Genomic DNA, 23119 nt, shown 5'->3' on the forward strand with positions numbered 1-23119 from the left:
TTTTTTTATTCTGCAAAATGGTTCCCAAAAGATGTTTAATTGGTCTGTTCCAACATGGAACTAGAAAAGACATAGATACGATAAGATAAGGTAAGATAATCCCTTTATCTGTCCCACAATGAGGATATTTAAAGTGTTACAGCAGCAAACAGTCAAAAAGTTAAGGTTAGTAGTTTCCACGTTAATCTGTTGTGAATTCTAGGATATTGATTTTACTAAAAAAATCTGTTGTTTTTTTGGCCCTTTTCAGAAGCGAATCTTGGATGGAAGTTTAGGCTTTGCAGCTGGGGTGAGTGAAAAACACACACACACACACACACACACAAACTTGTTACTTTTAGTGCCTTAGTCTGACTCCGCCTCTGTAGGTGGCGCTGTATCTCTCTATAAGCTAGTGCGTATTGAATCAGTTCCCCGTTGACCTTTACACCACAGAAAAATTTAATTTTGGTGCATGTGCAGAACGCTAATATTTGGGAGTAATAGACTATGAATCGCATTATCCAGGTATGTTAGTCTGACTAAGTCTAGCTCGTTTTTAGTCGGACTATCGACTAAAATCGGACTTTTCTGCATGTGTGTAAGCATACTGAGTGTTTAAGCCAGAAAAAGTGCCTAAAGTGGTAACAGACAGACAGACAGACAGACAGACAGACTCCACACTGTGAAGAGTTTTCATACATTTTCTCTATGGCAGACTGATTTTTCTCCGGAGACAGATAAACCCTGTCACATTCAGATGCCATATCCATTTATAACAGTTTGAGATAAGTGTTCCCCCGGAGGAGAACTTGGCCTTATCATGTCTAAAGAGGTATTATGCTGCAACAGAGAATACGTGCCCTTGACCGCACTATGCGACTCGCACAATTACATTACTTGGTTTTTCTTCAGGGGGGAAGCTGTATGTGGCCAATATTCATCAAGAGTCTCAGAGTAGGGATTGAGCAGGAAATCTGAGCTGGCACTGAAGTGAGAAGCCTCACACTGATGTCTATTTACATAGTGGAATTACTTTTTTAGCTCGAGACATCGATGAATGTCACCTTGTGTTACATTACGTCTGGGGAATCAAGTACATGCACACATTGTGTTGGGTGTGGAAATTCAGAATGACGCATGTACTTCATTTTAAATAACACAAGTGTGAGAATTGATTTTCCTCACAGTGTGACTGCATGATAATAAGCTGCACATAGAACACCATCCATCTTCTACTGCTTTATCCTCCACATGACGGTCGCTGGTGCCAGTCCCAACTGACATGGGGCGACAGGCTGGGTACATCCTGGACAGGTTGTCAGTCCATCACAGGGCTACAGGGATACATGATTTTATTACCATATATAATTGAGGAGGAAAACGTCTTTAAATAGTCTTGTCTGTCTGTGTTTGGTGTTTGAGAGTAGTGTAAAAATAGTTTAAAAGCTGAAACTTTGTGGAAAATGTCTCACAAACAAGTAAATGAGAGTAAAAGCCAACTAGTAAGGATTTTGTTGGCAAACTGATGCCAAAATCTGGGTTATTCAGATACTGACATATTGCTCAATACATATATATGTATATATGTATATATATATATATATATGTATACACATATACACATATACACATATATATGTATATGTTTATATATATATGTATATTTATATGCATATATAATTTAATTAATTTAAAACATATAGAGATTAAAAATCTCTTTTGAAAGAGTGTCCTTGCCCAAGGTAGTAAATGCAATATTAACAAAAAAAATCTACTTATCTACTTTAAAAGTCCAGTATATAAACATATTATTAGCAATTTTCAATACAATCAATTAAATTTAATTTAGGAAAAACATCTTCATCTATAAATAACCATGATTCTGAGATGTAAATTTGCATTGGGGATTGGGATTATACAGTTGAACTACAAACAAATTAAACACAATTATGAATTAGGAAATTAATAATTTTTAAACATAAACCATAAAATCCATAAAAAAATGTAAACATCCAATTCTTTCGTCATCATTAAGACTAGAAAATCTTTATATTAATACAAACTATTAACAGTTTGCTGCACCACTTCACAAAGTTCTATAGATTCAGTAGGTTTTCTGTTTATTTGAATCTTGTTACCAGCCAGCCAGACAAACAGACAAACAGATGCTGGTGAAAGCAAACTTTCTTGATAGATGCTGAAAAACTATGTGCATCTGCGGTGAACTGCAACATAAACCATAAAACTATTTCCTATTTCCTATTTCCTAATACACGTAGGCTTGTTAATGTAAAAAAAATGGAATGATAAAGTGAGACAGACAGACAGACTGACACAGAGTCATTAAAATGGACGTCACACATGGATCAGACTGATTTATGGCAAGTGTAGATAAGCAGAAAGGAAGGAGCCTGTCAACTCTGTCACAACACCGACAAAGTTATTACTGAAACTGGCGCTCATTGATATTATAGTTATCGGGCCGTGAATTTCTTAATTAGATTAATTAGTTCTGCCTCCACTGTCTCAAATTAAGTGATGGATTAATCTGTTATAAGAAAAAACAAGACTTTTTTTTTTAACGAATTATGTATGCATTAGTGCTGCTTAAAAAAAAAAGATTTCCCTATCTGTTCATAAGATCCTTAGTTTGATGTTTTAATAGAAGCCATTTCCTGTGTCCTGTGAGCTTGCAAGACTCAAACGTGTTGCTGACGCCTCCTCTGCTGCGGGGCGAAAGAGTTTAGCTTTGGAGTTAAAGGTGTAGAACCAGAAATACTTCCACGCACTACTTTTCAGATGCAGATGTGTCGTGATAGTCCGCTCAGGAGGACAGTTTAGTTTGTCTCCTATTTGTCCTATGGAATTAGATTTTTGTGTCAATATTTCAACACTTTTTAAGAAGGGAGCGCAAAGAACAAGTGTATTTTCAAACAATAGAAGGGCCATATTAAATAAAATTAGCTTTAATTTGCTCATTTTTAATGTAAACGTTAATATTGTTCCATGATAGAGAGATCCAAACCAACAGAAATATCTCCAAATGAATTGATATTCAATTGATTCAGGAGCTCTTCGGTGAAACCCAGCCCTAATTTACATTCCCTTTTGTTTTTGTATTTACATGTGATTATGCGTGAAATTGCTTTCACCAGACGGCAGCCGTTTATTTCACCTGACTGCGCTTCAGTCACGAGATGGATTCGTCTCTTTTGTTAGAAAATAAATATTCTACAGTTGGTATCCAGAGTAGTTATTTTTCTGGGGTTTGCCGATAATTATAGACCTTGGCAAGTGAGTGGATAAGATTCTGAGTCAAATTATAAAAAATTACTCACGCTTCGTCAAGAGTAATGAAAAAAAAGATTGATTCAGTTGTTTTCTCTGGTTTTTAAGAGATCTCACCCTAAGATACTGTTGATGCTAGGCGTTTTTGTAAATAGACATATTAGAGAATATTTGCTTAACATCTTTCCAGTTTAGCAAATTATACCCAGTATCTTGGGTTTATTTATATACTATATATATATATGAAGATAGTTTGTGCAAAAAGATATCAGGAAAGTTGTGTATCCTCGTGGATAAAGCCTCAGAGTCACAGGTTACGCTGCTCCGTTCTCCCTCTTTTATCGTGGACAAATTCAGGCTATTTAGCCTTATCAGTTTTCCTCAGAAAAATAAACACCTGAGGGGATTTTAGTGGAACTGAAAGTAGCCGGGAAATAGATTGGCTTTGCCTTCTGTGCTATTTAAAAGAAAAAGAAGAAGAAGGATGTCCTTTTTGGCCTCGGGACTGAGTTTGCCTTCAGACGGTTAGAGTTAAAGAGGGACGAGCAGAGAGTCGGAGCGAGATTGAGGGAAGGTGGCAAATCCTGAAGGGGGAAATGTGAGATGGTGCGAACTGATGGGGCTTTTATGTCTAAGATAACAGTCGGCAATACCTGGCGTCAGTCTTCAAACATTTCTCCTCTCACCCTTTAGGTCTTTAATTTACTTGTTTTTACTTTGGTCTGAAATCTCTTTGGGGTGTCTTACTTTAAAGCTCAAACTACTTTTTGGGCTTAAACTGGTCTCGATGACGTGTGTATTGATCCCCGGTAAGCCGTGCTTTCACTTTCCCCTATTCTCGTGACGACTGGGATGAAAGATTTTGTTGAAAATGCCATCTTGATTTACAGATTGCTGGCTTTTCATCCTGCTGTATCACGTACACACACACTGGTTTCCATGACTTTAGAGGACATTACATTGACTTCCATTCATTTCCAGGAGACTCACTCTCACTTTAACCATTATTACTACTGGTCTCATCCTAATCCTGACCCTAACCTTAACCTCAGCCTAACTTTAAAACATGTCTTCACCTTAAAATGTAGTATTTTACGTCATGTGAACTGGATCTTAGTGCCCATAATGTGACCGTGTGAACAGATTTAGGTCCCCACAACATCAGGAATACCTGGTACACACAGCGATAGCTGTCACTCAGGCCATTTATTAGTAGGTTATGAGCATCTGTTACAATTAGGGCTGCAACTAACGATTATTTTCAGTATTTTCTCAATTAATTGAGTACTTGTTGGTCCTTTTTAGTGTCTGTTTTAATGATTTCTTTGTTATAAGGAGCAAAGAAACCAGAAAATAACTAAGAAACTAAGAAAATCAGAAGGCTTGTTTTAAGTTTAAAAAAAACCACTCAAAATAGTTGACTAATGATCAAATAATCGTGCAGCCCTAGTTAGTATGGCTGTTTTCCTACCGTGTTAATATTTTTTTTTTTGCTTCTTTTTTGTCTGAAAGTGGTGTGAGAGTAATAACTTCCCCAGGAGCTTGTGCTGTGCCATAATTAGCACCAATCTCTTGTTAAACACCTGATGTAAGTTTGGCTCTTGGGAGGCAATTAAGTAAAAATTGTGCAATGGATTTAAAAATATTAAAATATATATTTTTTTTTAATGATTAGAATGTTAGCAGGTGCAAAATAAAGAGCAAAACACAGGAAACACACAGAACATAGCACATCTATGTTTAAAATAGCAGTTAAGGACTTATTATGCAAGCTCATAATGATCATCATTGCAATGATCATCTTTGCAAGTACAAATGCAAACATGATGAGTGTCATGAACACGTGAATTCAACCATCTCTAATGATTCCTGTAGACTTCTGTCTTTTAATCTGGGCGTTTTATTCGTACCCTCAAAGAGTGTACATGTTGTGATATGTAGACGGCCTATGAAGTGGTGAATGTCTAAATTCTCTGTGATTTCGACCCCCCCCCGACGATATGCAAATCTGCAAGTCCTGTTTGTAAGTCATTCTACGAGCGACACGCCCCGCGTTGATTGAAAAACGGCGACGACGGTCTGAGCGAGTTTTCACTCAAATCCACCACACACAATACTCAAAAGGGCTTCACTCACACTTTTCCTTGCCTCGTGTATCTGCACATTTTTGCCGAGTGCAGGTGCATCACCGTGGAATATGTTTCTCCCAGAAGGACAGGCATCCTCAGTCCAGGTCGAACACAAAAAGAAATCAATGTTGTCTGTGTGTGTGTGTGACTGTGTATTTGTGACTTGCCCGTGTGATGCTTTGTGCTTCTCATATGATTCAGATGCCATCCTGTTCCCATTTGTTGCATCTGCTGTTCCCCTAACCCACACACCCTGAATCCAACACATGGAGACACACTCACATACTGATGGAGACACACACACACACACACACACTCACAGCAGAAAGCTGCGTCATGCTGTCCGAGAACACCGTGTTTGTGTAATTATTGGCAAATAACTAAAACAATGTGACGCCATTTCGGTGATTTAATACCTCCCCCTTCTCTTCCTCCACTTCCTCCGCACAGTCCCACCTGTCTTGACATGTTTTTACCCTCAGTGTCACACTTTATTCTTTTTACAGTTGTCATAGAGATGAGAAAGCAGTAACAGCGAATGACGTTGACGGCAAATGCTGACGCCCCGGTCCTCTTGTTTCTTTTAAGTTATTATCCAGAACATTTGAAATATTTAATGTTTTGTTTTTTTGGGCTTGTCAAGGCTCAGTAGATCCATATAGTGTATGAAGTTGTCTCCAGATGTCCGACACTCATGGACAAACAGTTTTCATTGGCTAGTGAGTTTTCACTGCTGTGTAAGAGCGTCATACTACCTCCTGCAGCAGAGCAGATTATTGCCAGTGAATGTAAACCCAACTGTCACGCATTTGGACAACCTAAAAGGGGCTTTTCTTAACCATTCTCTATAAGCTAGTGCGTATTCAATCCTGTTGACCTTTACGTCACAGAAAAACAGATAGCGGCGAGATGGAACGTGTTGTGTTTCTGTATGTTTCGTACCTGCTGTACGTGTTCACAGTGATACAAATTAGATCGAGTATGGCTCTTGTGGTTGCTGTGTTGTCCGAAAAAAGACACCGCCGCTGTCGCAGTTTATATGTCGTCTCCTCCTACGTCCGGTTCAAAGACGGGGGAGGACATTTTGTCCGACTCTAGTCCGACTAAGCGTATACATGCAAGAGTAATCGGACTATGAATCGCACTATCCATGTGTGCGATTAGGACTAGCTTGATTTTGGTCGGACTAATGTGTTTACATGACAAGCAAACCGAATTATTGTCTTAGTTCGACTAAAATCTGACTTTTAACATGCATGTAAACGGAGTGCCTCCACACACTCCTCCTCCTCCTCCTCCTCCTTTACACTGCACCATTTTTCTTGGAACAGGCAGTATCCTTCAGAAATCATTAAGTAGTTTAAACTACTTGTTTGTGGTATGAGGAGAATGATGTTTACTGCCCTGGAGTGTGAAGAAAAACTTGATGATTTTTCCATTTCATTTTCATTTCACAGAAAAAGAGAACAAATGGACAGTGTTCAGATAAGCACCTTTTATTGAGACACATATCCACTGAGCGAGAGAGAGAGAGAGAGTGAAAGAGAGAGATTGTGTCTCTCTCCAAGTTTCAAGAAATTAAAGAAAAAGCTGGTTTATTGCCCATCCTCTAAATAACCTGCCAAGAAACATTCTAAAACACAGATTCAATGAGTTGATACCTTGTGGTATTTGCCTCGACCATGACACATTGTACATTATACTTATCATTAAAAAGCTCTGACACAAACGTGAGACAGACACGCTTTCAGTCACATCATCTGGCTTTCACCAGTGTGTGTTTGTTTGTTCACATCACATCATCATCTTCAGTTTGTAGCATCAGGTGTTTGCATATGTGCAGGAGATTGCACCAAGTCACCTCCATGACAACCACGCAAACGCCATCCAGTGGCGCTGCTCAAATGAATGAGGGAAACCAGGGTTTCAAAACACTCTGTAACCAGAAATTAAGTTTTATATTTGTTTTACGAAAAGGTAATTTATGTTTAGGTTCAGTCGTTTGGATTGAAATCTGGTCATGTTCTCAGGAAGCACGTCCTTACCTTATTATGAACATGCAGCCCTCATGTCTGTCTGGATGAATATATATACATATAGAATGTAAGCACAGATTGTTTTTCTCCTTTGTAAGCTCTCCTTCCACCTTTTTATAACAAGTGCCACTCACACTGCACCGAAATGTTTGAATTCTCCAGTCTCTGTTGGATAGCCGCCTTGAGTGGCTATGTAGGACACAGTAAGTGGAGATTGACTGACATGACACGGTGTTGGGGGAATGCAGGAAACGGCGAGGCGGTGCTGTTTTAATGGTGTGAATGGGTGCACAATGTTATGAAGAGCAAATCTCTAGCTTTCGTGTAGCATAAATTATATCACATAGGGCGATCATTTATCCATGAATTTGTATTTTTAATATCATCCCCGGGACCCTCATGTGGAGGATAAAGCGGTAGAAAAAGGACGGATGGATGGATGATGATAGTTGGGCCACACAGTTGGCCCTGGTACACCAAATGCGCAAATGCGAATTGCGTTATCAATGTCCAGATTTTGGAACCACGCACAAAGAAGTTGGTTGCGTGTGGACAGCGCATGTGTGGACCGAATTTCCACCCCACCAGTAGGTGGAATATTAAGCCCCACTCACCAAGCAGAGAAAAATTTCGACAACAGAAGAAGTAGTCACCAAGGACATTCATCCAAGCCTTGGACTGGCGACCCCACTGACACCCCTACCCGACAGCCCTTTCAGTTGGGAGCCACTCGAACCAGACGTGTCCGAGGGAGCTGCAGCATCGTTCCCTTCGTCTTTGGTAGGAATGCGTCCAATTCTCTGCATCCAGGCTTGTACGGCCACCTGATGGTGAAGTGAGATACTACCAGGACCCTGACACACAAAGTATACAAGGGTCCGCAATATGCAACTTTGGTGCACGCGGCATGTGCACAGAAGAATATTAGGACGTTAATGGTTATAGCACTCTTGCCTTTGCAGCAAGAAGACCTGGGTTTACGACCCGGTTTGGAACAAGGGCCTTTCTGCATGGAGTTTGCATGTTCTCCCCTGGGGTGCATGGGTTTTCTCTGGGTTCTCCGGCTTCCTCCCATAGTCCATAAAGATGCAATATGATATTGACCATAGGTTTGAGAGTGCATGGTTTGTCTCTGGTAGTTTTCACACCTAATAGTCCACCAGACTCAGTACGACTGGGGACTGGGAATTAATTGGGGATTGCTGGTGTGATTGCACCCTCTACATTTGGCTCTGTGATCTGTCCAGGGTGTGACCCCGCATTTTGCCCCAAGTCAGCTGAGATTGGCACAGCGCTAGAAGATGGATGGATGATGATAGTTAAGTAGGCTATTCAATTAGCGAACAATATACAGTATTGTTGCATTTTGAATCTTTAATTTTAATAAATGAACATTTATGCACAACAATTGGATTTCAATGTGTATACATAACATTGTCTCATTTCATTTAATGGCTGAGTGAAAACAAAGCTAATTTAATGATGAGAATGCCCTATACGTTCCACCGTGAAGAGAAAGGGAGCTAATTAAAGTGACATAATTAATGTCAGTGTCATCATTATTTTCCTTTTGATGTACTAACTGCTTTTTTAAGACAATATTTCATCCTTGAAGTGATGGAGAGCCGCCGGCGTTGTGCTTCTTACAGCATACTTAAATAGCCCTGGGGCCTCGCGCTTGCAACTGGAAAATTGGCTGAATGTCACTGATCAAATTAGTAGTCAGAGATAGAAACTTAGCACTAATTCACATCCCCACTAGCAGCAGCACGGGGCTGTGAGAGCGGCTGTGTAGCTTTCACTAGGCTACACTCCCTGTGCTGCTGGAAGTTAACGCAGATTCCCCTCACATTTGTCCGTCTTTGCTGTCTTTGGAGTAGCGGTGGGCTCTCAAGGTCAGCAACGTCACACCTAGGTGATTGGCTGGTGCTGTCCCCCAGTTGGTTACAAAGTTTATGTAGTCTTGACAGTTTTTGTGAAATAAATTGGGTGATTTCAGCTTCTTACTGTTGTGTGCCCACAGTTTTGAGCCCTCTGCTCCGTCGAGATCTTTCTACTAAAGGCTTTGAATGCAAATGAATGTGAGCAGCAAGTACTTAAATGTGACCTTTTCAGGAAGATGTTTTGTGTGCCCATTAAGCAGTCTAGCTATAGGAACAAAACTGCATGCCCCAGCATATATCTTCACACTTTTGTCAAGTAATGACCTTGATACTCTTGCGTTGTTTGATGTTTGCTTGGAAAGTGCTGGTGGTACAGACAGAATGGATAATAATGACACTGTTGATGAAACATAGTAATGGTCACTTTTAAGGAAATTCTCTTACAATAAATGGCTTTCCCTTTGATTCCAAACGTGTTACACCATGTGCTTTGGTGACTTTGCTTCTTCACATATCAAGCTCAGTTGCACAATACTCTGAACTGTTGATCTTGAGTTCCAACCTCTTGCCTCTTCAGGTTTTAACCTTGAACATCAATCGGCCTGTGTTTCTTAGCTTGTGTAGTGCATCTGTTTCTTAATGTTTGTCGATCTTGGAGTTACAAATAAATCTCAGATATCTTTTGTTTTTAAGGAGACAGACTTTTTATGATTTTCAATAAAACTCCATACCAAAATTGTAAAGCAGACAGAGTTCAAGTTGCTGCATGCTACAGAAACTGCATGATCTTGTTATACAACTGATCGCCTCCTCCTACCTCCAATTTGCGTTCAGGGTTGTTTGCATTGTTGCAGCACAAAACAGAAAGTTGTGGGAAGCATGATTGTATTTTTCTATTAAATATAACCAATTGCTATATAATAAAGTGAAATAGTTTTTAAAAGCCTATCACTGTAATTGTCCTTTCCTTCCTTGTCTCGCACCATTTTGGGACTGCAGCTAGAGATTCATCCTGCGACTTTATTTGTAAGGAATAATCTAGGAAGTCCATAAAATAAGCATTGGAATGCTCAATTGCCTTATTTGTACACTTTAGATGTAGTTCAGCATTCTCTATTAGGACCTCATAAACCCCAACTTTCAGAAAACTATCGCTTCACAACATTAAAATTTGAAATTAAAAACCCATGGACTCAGTCGCGAATGGACTTTTATTGATTTATTGAAGTCTGTCTGTTCATCGCAACTTTGACGTTGTTTTTCAGAAGATGCCTGAGATATTGGTATAAATGTGAAGATAAAACAAAATAGTGGCAGTGACCATTCAGATGCCGCAGAAATACACACAAATGGGCTCGTATTGAAATGTGAAATGCCCACAATTGGCAGAGGTTTAATTCCTGCGTTTCGCCACAAACCTTCACACCTGAAGAAGCCTCTTGGATGAGAGACGAAACGTCTCTGTGACTTTTGCAAAAACAATGACCTTGACGATGGAGAATGAACAGACTCTAGGCATATATCTCTCATCTCATGTGTGCCTGCACATGTTGTCTTGCATATTATTTTGTATTTTATGGTGACATTAAGCATGTTAGGTTATTTGTTTAGTTGTAACGCCAAGCCACCGTATGCGTATGCAAATTTATTCCACCTTTCTTTGCTTGTTCATATGATAACGAGAATATTCCTGGGGCAGAGCTTGCACATATCGGCTTTGCATTTCGGCCTGATGTATATAACCGAGCAGTAATTGGGTGCTGGCTTCAGTGGGAGACAGGTGCTTAAATAGCCTCTAGTCTATGTATTCAGGCTTAATGAGTGAGGTTGGAGATTGTGGAATTGATCTGGGGTTTAGCTGCAGGAAGTGCAAATTATAAACAGGGAAAATGTGAAGTACTTGAGGTGAGATGGATAAGAGAATAAAGGTGTAGACGTACATTGGCATCAGAAAAAGAGAAATGGAAACACAGAGTAGATCATATTTTTCTAAAATGAAAATCATTGTCATTCTGTTCAGTTTTTCACCAGGACTGATCTGCAGCTCTGTATTTTCCCTTGATTCATACTGCAAATGTATCAGATGTAACCTCCAGGTCCAGAACAGTGGATCCAATGCTGAAGTGCTTAAAACTTGTGTTCTTCTGAGTGACCATCGGGGGTTCGAATTCTCACTTGATGTACGATGTCAGTAAATGTCATAAGTAGATGTAGATGTCTATGTTTTCGATCACTTGTTTTAGGTCTTATTCAATACAGCATGGTGTCCATTTTGTACATTATGGAATGAAATGGAGAACATCAAACGATAACGCAGGGTGTGCTTTAGGACTTGGCTTGCTTTCAAAACACTTTGGTTTGATGAAGATTAATTCATTAATGCACCCTCCGTTATTGTAGAGTTTTGCTTTAGAAATAATTTGATTAGATATATTGTTGGTAAGTTTTATGAGTCATCCAACACAAATCCCATTTTCCCTAATTTCTTCACGAATGTGAAAGGTAACCCTGGCATTTAAACAGTTTTTTGGACTAAAGACTTTCATGGCCGTTTTGTCCACTTTCGAGGCTCGATGGTTATCACAGCACTTTTTGTCCGAGCTGGTAATTCTTTGATTGCAACCACTGTAATTAAACAGTAGACAGCTCTCCGCTTTGACTCTATTGGCACATAAGTAAATAATGGTCACCAGGGTGATTGAAGGGTAGAGAGTGCTGTGTCCTTTTTTTCTTTATTTATATATATAATTAAGGGTTATGCTGCTAGTGTGGTTCTAGTCAGTGAACGTGGCGGTATGTATCCTGCAACCACAACAATAGTGAGGAATAATTGGTGTGGCTGGAACCAGTTGTTCAGTCTGTGAGAGAAATGCCCTTAAAAGTCTACCTAACAAGTTCAAAGCCAGAACTTGAAGCGAACCTTCAGACAGTTATATGATTAACGGACAGATGGACGACCCTGCGTTTATAGATAGATCAGTGGAGTGGAACAAAATGAAATGGAAATATGATTCTTCAGCCTGGTCCTTTTAGTTTAAGTAGCATAATTGCGTCTCCAAAGGCCAGTATTTCCTTTAGATCCATCTCACTTTGAAGAATAATATGTTATATGATTTAGTTACGATCAAAGGCCTCATTCGTCAGTTTCTGTGATTTTCCTTTTACAAGTTGCAGAGGAGATTGGCACAAATCATCACCATGATGAAATTATATATATATATATAATTTGTGTATGTATGTATGTACATATGTATGTATGTATGTATGTATGTATGTACATATATATATATATATATATATATATATATATATATTCCAAGTGTGGCTGCAGCTAATGATTACATTCTTCACAAATGAGTTTGTCAGATTAGTATCTCGTTTTAATCGATCAGGAGTTCGATATTCATTATTTCTCTGTCGTGGAGGAGCAAAGAAACCAGAACATAATCACATGCAGAGGCTTAATGAGAAAAACAGCACTCAAACTAAAATATCTGGCAATTAAGTACTCGCTGATTAGTTGTAGCAGCCCCAGTTATATTACAATGTACGGCAACAATGTTCATCATGCCATTGTTTATTTAGCCGTGTCACTGTCAGTGAAGAGTGGTTACTGATCTTATAAGAAGTCCACACATCCGCGAGTCCTTTGAAATGTTCTGAGAGAATCCACAAATGAAAAGCCACAAAGGTACAGTGGTGTGCACAAATCGGACCCCTAGACACAGACACTGACACTGGGACAGGCTTTTTGCCTGTGGCACGACACATGGCGGAGAATCACAAAAGGATGAAAGAAAGAAGCGACAGCTGTGGCAACTCAAGCCTGCAAAGACCCTTCGGGAAGAGTGACAGAAGCAGATTTCATGAGTTGGTGCAAATACACAAACCAAGTCACTCAAAAAAGCAAAAAAACACTTGAATTATTTATCCGTTGAATTAAACAGAGATTTGGAGCATGAGCTATGGTCAAGGAAGGACTTGTGTGGTGGATTTGTGTGAATTTTTCAAGAAATAATACCGTGATCAGATCAAATGATCAAATATAAGTATAGAACTATTGTCTGGTCAAATGTGGTGCATTTCCAAACAATGATCCAGGTTTTAGTTGGTTTTTAGAGCACTTTCTGGTCCGGTAATGAAATCAACTTGACCTGGATCTCATCATATTGCACAGTTCTACTTGAAATAGGTTTTAATAACCGCCAGCTGGACTCGTGCTTTACCCCATACATATAAAGATCAATGCATGTGGCTAACATCAGAACACCTGAGCTCTGGTTTAACTGTATATTTTGTATATTTATATGTATACTTTGCAGCATTTTCACCAATTAAGTACACATTCTCCACAGTCCATTTGCTAAAGCTGTACGTCTGGATTCTGTTTGATCTCATAGCCGTGCTCTGTTTGCCAGTAAGAAAAGCAAAGGTGCTGAATGAATATAAATGAAGCTTACATTGAACGGTGTCTTTTAACCCTGGCCTTTTCTGCTTCTACCTGACCAACTCTCTCCAATCACTCTCTTTTTTTTTCGGTTTTCATCTTTTTGGAAAACGTGTATTGCTGTGACTCAATCTGGAGAAAATGGCTAAAGTTATGTTTTTGGGGAGCATCAAGGTGATTGTTGGTAAAGTAACTGGAATATCATTTTTCATGGTGAGTCATGATGAGTGTTTGCGCGCTGCCAGTCTTTGACAATTCACAACGAATAGGACAGGAGCAAAACTACATTGTTTATGATTATTTAGCAGTTCTTAGCTCCCAGTCTTTGATATCAAGCCACGCAGTTACAATTACAATCACCTTCGCCGTTGCGCTGACTTGTTTTGATGTCAGCAGCACATCGTGTTTGACTGCTGCAAGAGGCTTCCATTGATTTTGATTGGCAGGCCTGAAAGCAGACTTGTGTTTGGTATTTTACGGCCGCTGTTATTGTCAGGACGCAGCATGAGATGATCTCTGTGGAGACAAAGGAATAGAAATGAGCACGATGCAGCTGTTCAGTAACAAACAACAAGCTTGCTGTCGTTTTCTTATGTGTGTTTAAATGGCATATTTGACAAAAACTCCTGTGGTGTGAAAAATGTAGGTATCTAAACTGTGTCTGTTTTCTTCTCTCAGGTGATGTTGGCTGCTTCTTATTGGTCACTGCTTGCGCCGGCTATTGACATGGCAGAGGAATCTGGGAAATATGGCTCCTTCGCTTTTGTGCCTGTGGCTGTGGGATTCACACTTGGGGCGGCTTTTGTTTATTTCGCCGACGTGGTGATGCTACATCTGGTAAGTACCTCACATTTTTATATTATATTACATTACATGTCATTTAGCAGACACTTTTATCCAAAGCGACTTACAATGGAATTGAGTACAATCAGCCAGGGGTGGAGTTGAACTTGCGACCATTGCGACCATGATTTCTTTCACACACAGGGTACCGGTCTTCACCACTGAGCCACTCAACCCATTTAACATTTAACAACCCAAAACATTTATGTTATATATACTTTAAAAGTGTCGGGAGTCATGGTTAGATGTTTTTTGCATCCATTGTTTTTTACAATTTGAGGTTTTAGTGCATAATCTTCAAGTGTTTTTTTCCCAATCCTTAATATGAGTGTCTTCAAATAGTCACAGAGAGACAACAAAACCACGACATACTCACATTTTAATGCTTAAAGAAATGATAACAAGAATCCCAATTTGAGTAGTTGGCGATTCACTTTGTAGTTGCCCTTTGACCTTTAAGTGAAGAGTGGAGGTATTTTTAAAAACTAAAACATTTATCTGTCACATCTATTGTAGTTTGAGAAAAATCCAAATGTCTCAACACTAAATTCACATTAAACTTGTTTTTAAAAAATATTTTTTCGGATTTCTGAGGCAAATTACTCAAATGATTAAAGCAGAAGAAGAAAAAGAAAGAACTGCTCAATATACAGAGACATTCTGCGTTGTTCCCTTCGATTTTCTTCAACACTCAAATGAGTTCCCCTTTGTTACGAAGTCTGTCTAGAGCTGTGGCATGCTGGGACATAATTACATGACCTTTTTCTGAGGAGACGCTCTTATAGGCAAATATTAGGGAATCAAGGGCTACGAGAGTATAAAGAATTACCATTATTATCACAAAAGCTGCTTTTGTGTTGAATTGTGGTTCCTTCTGTGTGACTGTCCGATTGATTTCTACATGAAAAAAATGACTCTGTGACAAAGACAATGGCTTTAAACAAAGTCTTTTTCTCTTTTACAGAACATATTGGTGTGGTATGTGTCATTCCAGTCTGAAAACATTTTTGTTATTTCCATCTCAGACTGGGACAAATCTGTTTTTGGCTCTGTCTTGCCCGTTGAGACTGAAGCCTCAATAAATGACAATTAGGTTTTCTATCCTCTGTCTGGCTGTGTGTGTGAGTCAGAGAGAGAGTGAGTCATCATCATATAACATACCAGCAGCCACGACAACCTTACCTGACTGTTTTGTCAAGGCTATGTGATGGAAGGAGCCCTTTATTTGAGGAAAATAATGCAATCGGATGGCATTTGACTCGTATGTTTTCTCTGCCATGTTGGCAGGAAAAGTTTCAGCCAAAAAGAAGTTCACTGTCCATGTTAAGCCCATGGAGATTGAGCAATGTACGGACAGAGAGCACAGTATATCTGACCCTTATATTGCCCCTGCAGTGCTTTTCATGAGTAATGAAAACGCTTATAAACCTTTCCCTATGCCCTTGCCTTAGTGGGGTTATGGATTCGGTTGCCTGTGGTTTTGTATCGCCCCATCTTCTATACTCGGAGCATATTTCATGGCTGTGGTCCAACTGAAATCTGAAAATCCCCTGAGGCCCGGCCAGACTCTAAATCCTAGGATCAATAATGCCCACATGTGTGTATATATATATATATATATATATATGTGTGTACACATATATATGTGTGTACACATATATATGTGTATGTCCATGGATTTGAACAGAGCAACTTCCTGCCAAAAGGGCATTTTTCTTGGCGAGTGTTGCGTGACAGGATCGTGTGCATCGTACATTACAGTACATTAGGGATGCACGATATATCGGCATTAATATTGGTATCGGCCGATGTTCGTCATTTTTTAACATATCGGCATCGGTGCAATGAGTAAAACTGCGCCGATTTTAACAACCGATGTTTATACCCGTCTAATTGCTGTTTGTGTATGTGTGTCGGGAAGGGGACAGCGTCAGTGATGCAAGCGCAGCACAAGGTGTGTGTGTGTGTGTGTGTGTGTGGAGGAGAGAGAATGTCAGCGGTGTGGGCGATTTTTCAGGGTGTCAATAGAAGATACGCGAAAAGCATTATGCAACACTTGCAAAGTCGAGGTAATGCGAGGAGGGTTCCGCGTCAAGTCATTCAATACCACAAATTTGATCATGTCATTTGAAAAACCGCCACCCAGAAGTACACAAACAACGGCAGGAAGCTAACGCTAGTAACATTAGGCAGCAGACAAAAAGAAAGCAGCGCAGCTGGGACTCGACCAAAGGAAGACAGTGGCCAGGGCAATAACGATCAAGGTAATGGAAATGATTGCTCTTGACGACCAGCCGAGGGTTCCGACGGTTGATAGCGCATATTGAACCCCGCAACAACCTGCCAAGTCGGCGCTACTTTTCCGATGTTTCTCATATCTGTTGTGTAGTTTTATTGTGAAGGGAAGTGGCGCGGTTGTTGTTGCCGGGAGGAAGGGTTGTTGACTTTATTTACGTACCCAGTATAGACGCCCTTATCTCGGTTACAGTAACTTTGGCAGGGTATTATTTTTATTTATGTTCATGTTTGTAATTTATGATCCAAACTTTCTCACAGGAGTTTAGTGAGTTGAGGGAGTTAAACTGTACTTTAATTTAGTTACACACTTGCTACAAGTGGTAAAGGTTTCTAAAAACCTTTACTTGTAGTTGGTTACTTGTGTCTTATGTGACCTTGTTATTTGGAGGTAAAACATGTTTTGAAAATAAAGAAAGACATTCAAAAATTCAGCTTGCATGATTTTCATTCTGTACAAACTTTTATCATCTCAGAAACTTTTTTTAAAAAACATATATCGATATCGGTAAATATCGGTTATCGGCCATAGCAGCAATATTAATATCGGATATCGGTATCGGTGGAAATAGTCATATCGGTGCATCCCTAATTTACATTTATTTTATCCAAAGCGACTTACAAAAGAGGAATAAGCTACATATAGAGGGAGTCTTGGAAAGAAATCCACTAGATAGGAACAGTGGACTGACAGAGGGTGAGAGTGCAGAAGTGAGAATGTGGGGATACGGTAAATGGTAGGACAGAATATGCTCTTGAAAGAGCTGGGTCTTCAAGGGCTTCTTGAAGATAGACAGGGACACACTGTTCTGGTAACGTTCAGTAGGTCATTCCACCAGCATGGAACGGCACACGATAAGAGTCTGGATTGTCTTGGGCACCGCCAAACGGCAATCCCTTGATGAACGGTGTAGTCGAGGGGTAACATAAGCCTTTATGAGAGAAACCACAGCTCTATTGTCGTGTTTCCGTCATGGTATGGCTCGGTTTGGTACACTATGGTACGGTGTTGAATGGTAAAGCCCAGGGTCAGACTTGAGGTAAAGTAAACAGTACCTTTACTTGGTAAGCGGTGTGTGAGCTGTGTCAGATGGCTGTCAGCGAGTGACTTAGCGTGACGTTGAACAATGAACGACGACATCGTACATGACAGAGCAAACTGCTCAGTTTGTGACTGTTCGTCTCAACAATACGTCAAGCTTTGTTTGCGAATCAACTGTGGGTGCTGATGAAACACCGGTTGCAAAGGAGTGATGTTTTTCTGTTGCCCTATTCAGCTGACTGTCATGGGTGGAGCTGGACAGTACCGTAGGATTTTACTCTGGTACCCCAAGGGAAGGGTGCCAAAAGTAGAGCGGTCGGGGCTGGTTATTTTGGTACTATTCCTAATGGAAATGCAAAACAAATATGTGCCTTACCAAACCGAAACTTTCCACTTGGTGGAAAAGCTCCATATCATGTGACCCAGGTGGGAAGAGAGGGCGGCGTTGTTGTTTGTCAATTGCAATACAGTGAAAATCTACTCTCAGTGGGAAAATTGAGAGTCTGTATCCTCCTGTCTATTACCAACAAAATCATATTTTATTTTATTGAAATTCTAAGTACTCTCTCAGTCGCTGACAACCTTTGATGCCAAATTTGAACAGAGCCTTGGGCTCCACGGTATTTGCACCTGGCCTCGACAAGTGATTTGCAGTTAAATTCAGTTGACTGAGGAATAAAGCAGGGGAATTATTATTCCAACCTAACAATTTTTTTGCAGTCTTGAAATCGGGCGATGAATGAGACCCGTGGGTTAACTGATGTTAAAAGATGTACAAAGCTTGAATTCTAAAAAGCTCAAGAGCCTTTAAAGAGCTTTAAAATGTCGCACGTATCGACAAATGTGCGACACACACATCTCTGAGCAGAGACAGAAATGCGATGTCGCCGTTGGAGCAGCAGAGAAACGGCTGTTGCTTTTAGCTCCTGAAGTCGCACTGGGAAAACTGCAATGACATGAATTACACATGAAGGCTGACACATCACCGTCATACATGCGCTGGGCTTTGAGCTGAACTGTTAATAAGTTTATTTTCAAGTTTCCTGTATGAAAACAGAAAAAGGATGAATTATTATTCCTATTAAGGGTAGGGTTGATTTAGGGTTGGGGTTAAATATTATTAATTTGTTCATTGTCTACCTTTATCCTCCATATGAGGGTTGCAGGGTCGTTGGAGCCAATTGCAGCTAACACAGGGCGAAAGGCGGGGTACACTATGAAGCTACAGAGGTGACCAATCCATTTACTCACACATTCACTCCTACGATCAATTTAGAGTGTCCATTTAACCTCTGCATATTTTCGGACTGTGGGAGGGAACCGGAGAACCCGTAGAAAACATACTCGCACACAAGGAGAACATGCAAACTGCATGCAGAGAGGCCCTTGGTCGGACTGGGTCGCGAACCCCAACAGTTATACATTATTTAAAATGATGGAAAAACAAATACAATAATATGATATGGCTAATTTCAGAATTCAATTCAAGATCCTCCTGTAGTCTTTCAAGGCCATCCACAACCTCGCCCCTCCATATGTCTCAGACCTCCTCCCTCTCCCTCATATCCTCGTCATCCTCCACTGTTTCCTCCGCCTGCCTCAGCACCATGGGGAGCAGAGCTTTCAGCCGCTCTTCTCCCCATCTCTGGATTTCACTCCCACCAGACATCCGCAACTCTGACTCGCTTCAAAATCCAGACTCAAAAAACCCACCGGTTCAAAATAGCCTATACTCTCTGTAATTTTACTCCATTATCTGATTACTGTGTCGTCATGTTGTCCTTGAGCTCCTGAAAGCCGCTTATAAATAAAGTGCCTTATTAGTATTATTAGAGTATTCTATTTCAAGGGACTCTGAAGTCTATCAAAGATAAAGATTATATCTTTAATTATAAAAATTATAACAAAGCTCCCTCAGTAACAGTAAGTTATCAGATTCACATTCTTGTCTTTGGTATCAACAGACTCAACAAAATAACTGAAACTAAAGATTAAGAAAATAAAGAATAATAAAAAAAATAAAACCTCTTTTCTCAAACTTTGAAGTATTTCTTTCCATGAAAAAATACCCTTATGACTTGGTTTGTAACAACCCACTGTTTATTCATGCAATATTTAAACTGACACTATATCAAAGAATGTTAGCCCTGCACCTGTCTCCACCTGCCTCTAACCTGCCTGCCTGTAGCTCCGGCTATGCTTAAAAAAACCACCTCATTCTCTGCAGCTTTCCTGTTTTTGCTATAGCTCTCATATGCTCCACAATGATAAGTCGCAGTATAGAGGTAATTTAAGGCTGTCTTGTGCCAACTGAACTGGCATAATTGTTTCTCAGACTCCAACTTTTTCTCATTCCACGAAACTTGGGGAGAGATTTAATATTCAAGTTTTAATTGTCTTGTTGAAATTTGAATTTCAACCGTCTGTCAACCATTTGCATTTTAATTAGTTAAAAATAAGTAAGCACTCTTAATAGCTTTCCTTGAATACAGAATATGTGGTGAAACAAGATAAGACAAGCAACTTTGTGATCTAACGATGAGCACCCCTTATGCAAATATGAATAGATTTTCACTTGAATGCTTAAAAATAGGTCTGTCTTTCTGCCTCCCCGGTTATTAGCCTGTCATCGTCACTCGTCTGGTACAGTTCCGCGGCAGAACTCGGCCCTGTCACTTGCCTGTTCGGGTTGTTGCTTTTGAGCGCTGACACGTCTGCAGAGAAAAGAGTTTGCGATGAACGTTTATCTCATGTTAGAGCGAAACAAGAGTCACTTACAACTTTGAGACAAGGATCAAAAATGTAGTGAACAGCTGCGCTGACAGTCTGCTCAGCCTCACCGGTAGCTGGAAGGTCTTGCCACCGTCATTTCCTGCCTCTTCTCTCAAATCAGCAGGGGCTAATTGGCCAGCTGATCTTCCTGGCCTAAATCCTTCATGCAGCATTCACTCATGCACTCTTTGGCTCATGTGATGCAGAGATGATGATCGTGGACCTGCTCAGAAACAGATTTGAAGTAGTAGTGGTAGTGAAACAAGGCTTCTTGACTTGGCAATTGTGCTGAAAATGCATCTTATTCTTTAGGATTTCATTATTTTACCTGAGCTGCATGCGGGTGTGCTGTATTTGAGTCAATTATAGTAATAGTTATGTGTAGGTTTGGGCTTGTTTGGGGTTGCCCAAACCCAATTACAAGTAGAAATGGGAATCGGAATCGGTCAGTATCGGTATCAGTTCAATACTGGTAAAAATCACTAGGTCTGATATTGGGCAGATTAAAATGTTAAATCCGATACAATCCAGAAAAACCTATATATCGCATGCTTTACTATGCACAGACTGTAAAAAATGTCATGTTTGGGCTGTTTATTTCTTCTTTTTGGGAGAACAATATTTGTTTCACAGTTGGAGAATCATGTCTTTGAATTGACTAACAGCCTCATAGTTCGTAAATGGTCTAAAATGACTGTATCAGACTAATATCAGTATTTGTAGATACCACACACAAAAAAGGTGGTATCGTGCCATCCCTAATTGCAACAAAGATGATACGCCAACATGTGAATAAGAGCAGAAAATACCTAATAAAACCCAACTCAATTTCATTTATATTAAACTCACCAAAAGTTTTGTCAAAGATTCTCAGTTGGAACAAAGTCAACACTGTAGTTGTTCTTTGAGGGAATTATATGCATCACATTACTTTCTAGGTTTACTTTGGAACTGCGAGAATTAGGTCCAGCTACAGTAATTCAAGGCTAATGAGTCTTGAGTAACTGTGAGTCTGACATTAAAAAGTACTTCAAAGTCATCAGAAACCAGCATTCCCCTTAGATTATCAGCAAGGATTGTAGTGCAGAGAGAGAGTCTTAATGTCATACTATCCATCCAATATCTACATTGTGTTATACAAGTTTTTCCTTCAAAAATGTTAGTGATCTAAGTTGGTTTTGAAGCAAATGAACGCGCTTTTTTTTTTTTTTTAAAACACTCTCATGCTCTCTTCACACTGAGGTGGATATTAATAGAATAATGTAATGCGCCCAGTTCGCTCTACACATGTAAGATTACCAGTTCTACTGCATTAATGCCATTGTTTCAGTCATAGTAATGTCTCTCAAGAATAAAGAGCAGCAAGTTAAAAAAAAGGGGGGAGAATAGCTTCTAAAACATCCTGTGTAAGTGTAGTGTTTTGACATCGGTGGTCGTCTTAACCTATACAGTTGGATGGATGAAGTAAAACTTTACTGTAGTGAGTGATGGTGCGATGACATGTACAGCAGAGTATGACTGCGATATGCACAAAAAAACCCTGAGGCATGTGTCGCAGTGCGAGAACTGTCCAGCAGCCACTGAACTGTGCATGATTATGTGCTGAAGAATACCAATTCAGTCTCAAGTGGTGGTAGGAGTATTCATTTTCCATTAGATTGATTTAAGTTTGTGTTTTTTATGTCTTTATTTAACATGCTTAAACATTTCTTAAGCCCTATTAGGACAGGATTAGTTTTGCATGGGGAGGTGGAGTAATGAACCATGGGACATCTGTAATATTAATAGCCAATTTGCAACGGGAAAAGAAATCTCAGTAAAACTACCACAGTTGGGAGGGCTAAATCTCCCCCAGGAGAGCTTTTACTGGGCTTCGTCGTGGAGCCACCGCTACGGCCATCACATGTTCTGACATGTTAGACACATCTCTCACCCTACCCAGTAATTGGAACGTCGACAAGAGCCCTGACGCAAGAGGACAGTTGGGGTAGCGAACCTGGTGATACCCAAACCACCAACGCCACCTCCGGGGCGGTGACCTACCACACCCCTAGATACCAACGCCCCTCCGTCACCTGATGCACACAAACAACTTCACCCCGTCACCTTCTGTGACCTCATTTGCTTTCTACACTGCAGGCACGCACCAACATACTACGTCCATGTCTGAAAATCCACAGAAATCTACTTGTAAACAGGAGATGATGGAATATTTACACACACGTTTACTGCTGGTTTATTCACACAGGATTTGTTTTACCTGGGGTAATTTTTCCAGAACTTTTTACCCCAGGAAAAAGTCGCTGTAATCTTTACTGACATTGTCCGATGATGATCACTGACATGGCACATTCAGACGGGACTAAAATCACAGAGAAGCTCTGGTAATAATTACTTGACTC

At 40.0% G+C, this 23119-nt stretch overlaps 1 protein-coding gene across 3 annotated transcripts in view; it reads left to right on the forward strand.

The window, feature by feature from the left end:
• LOC131448679 (zinc transporter ZIP11-like) overlaps nt 1–23119 on the forward strand; it is a 99194-nt gene that overhangs the window by 8489 nt on the left and 67586 nt on the right. For all 3 annotated transcript variants that reach the window (XM_058621335.1, XM_058621334.1, XM_058621336.1), the window contains exons 3-4: nt 251–289; nt 14444–14602. In XM_058621335.1, the coding sequence (XP_058477318.1) occupies nt 251–289; nt 14444–14602 (198 nt within the window). The remainder of the gene's footprint in view (nt 1–250; nt 290–14443; nt 14603–23119) is intronic.

This window comes from Solea solea, chromosome 21, assembly GCF_958295425.1.
Source record: "Solea solea chromosome 21, fSolSol10.1, whole genome shotgun sequence".
NCBI classification, from domain to species: domain Eukaryota; kingdom Metazoa; phylum Chordata; class Actinopteri; order Pleuronectiformes; family Soleidae; genus Solea; species Solea solea.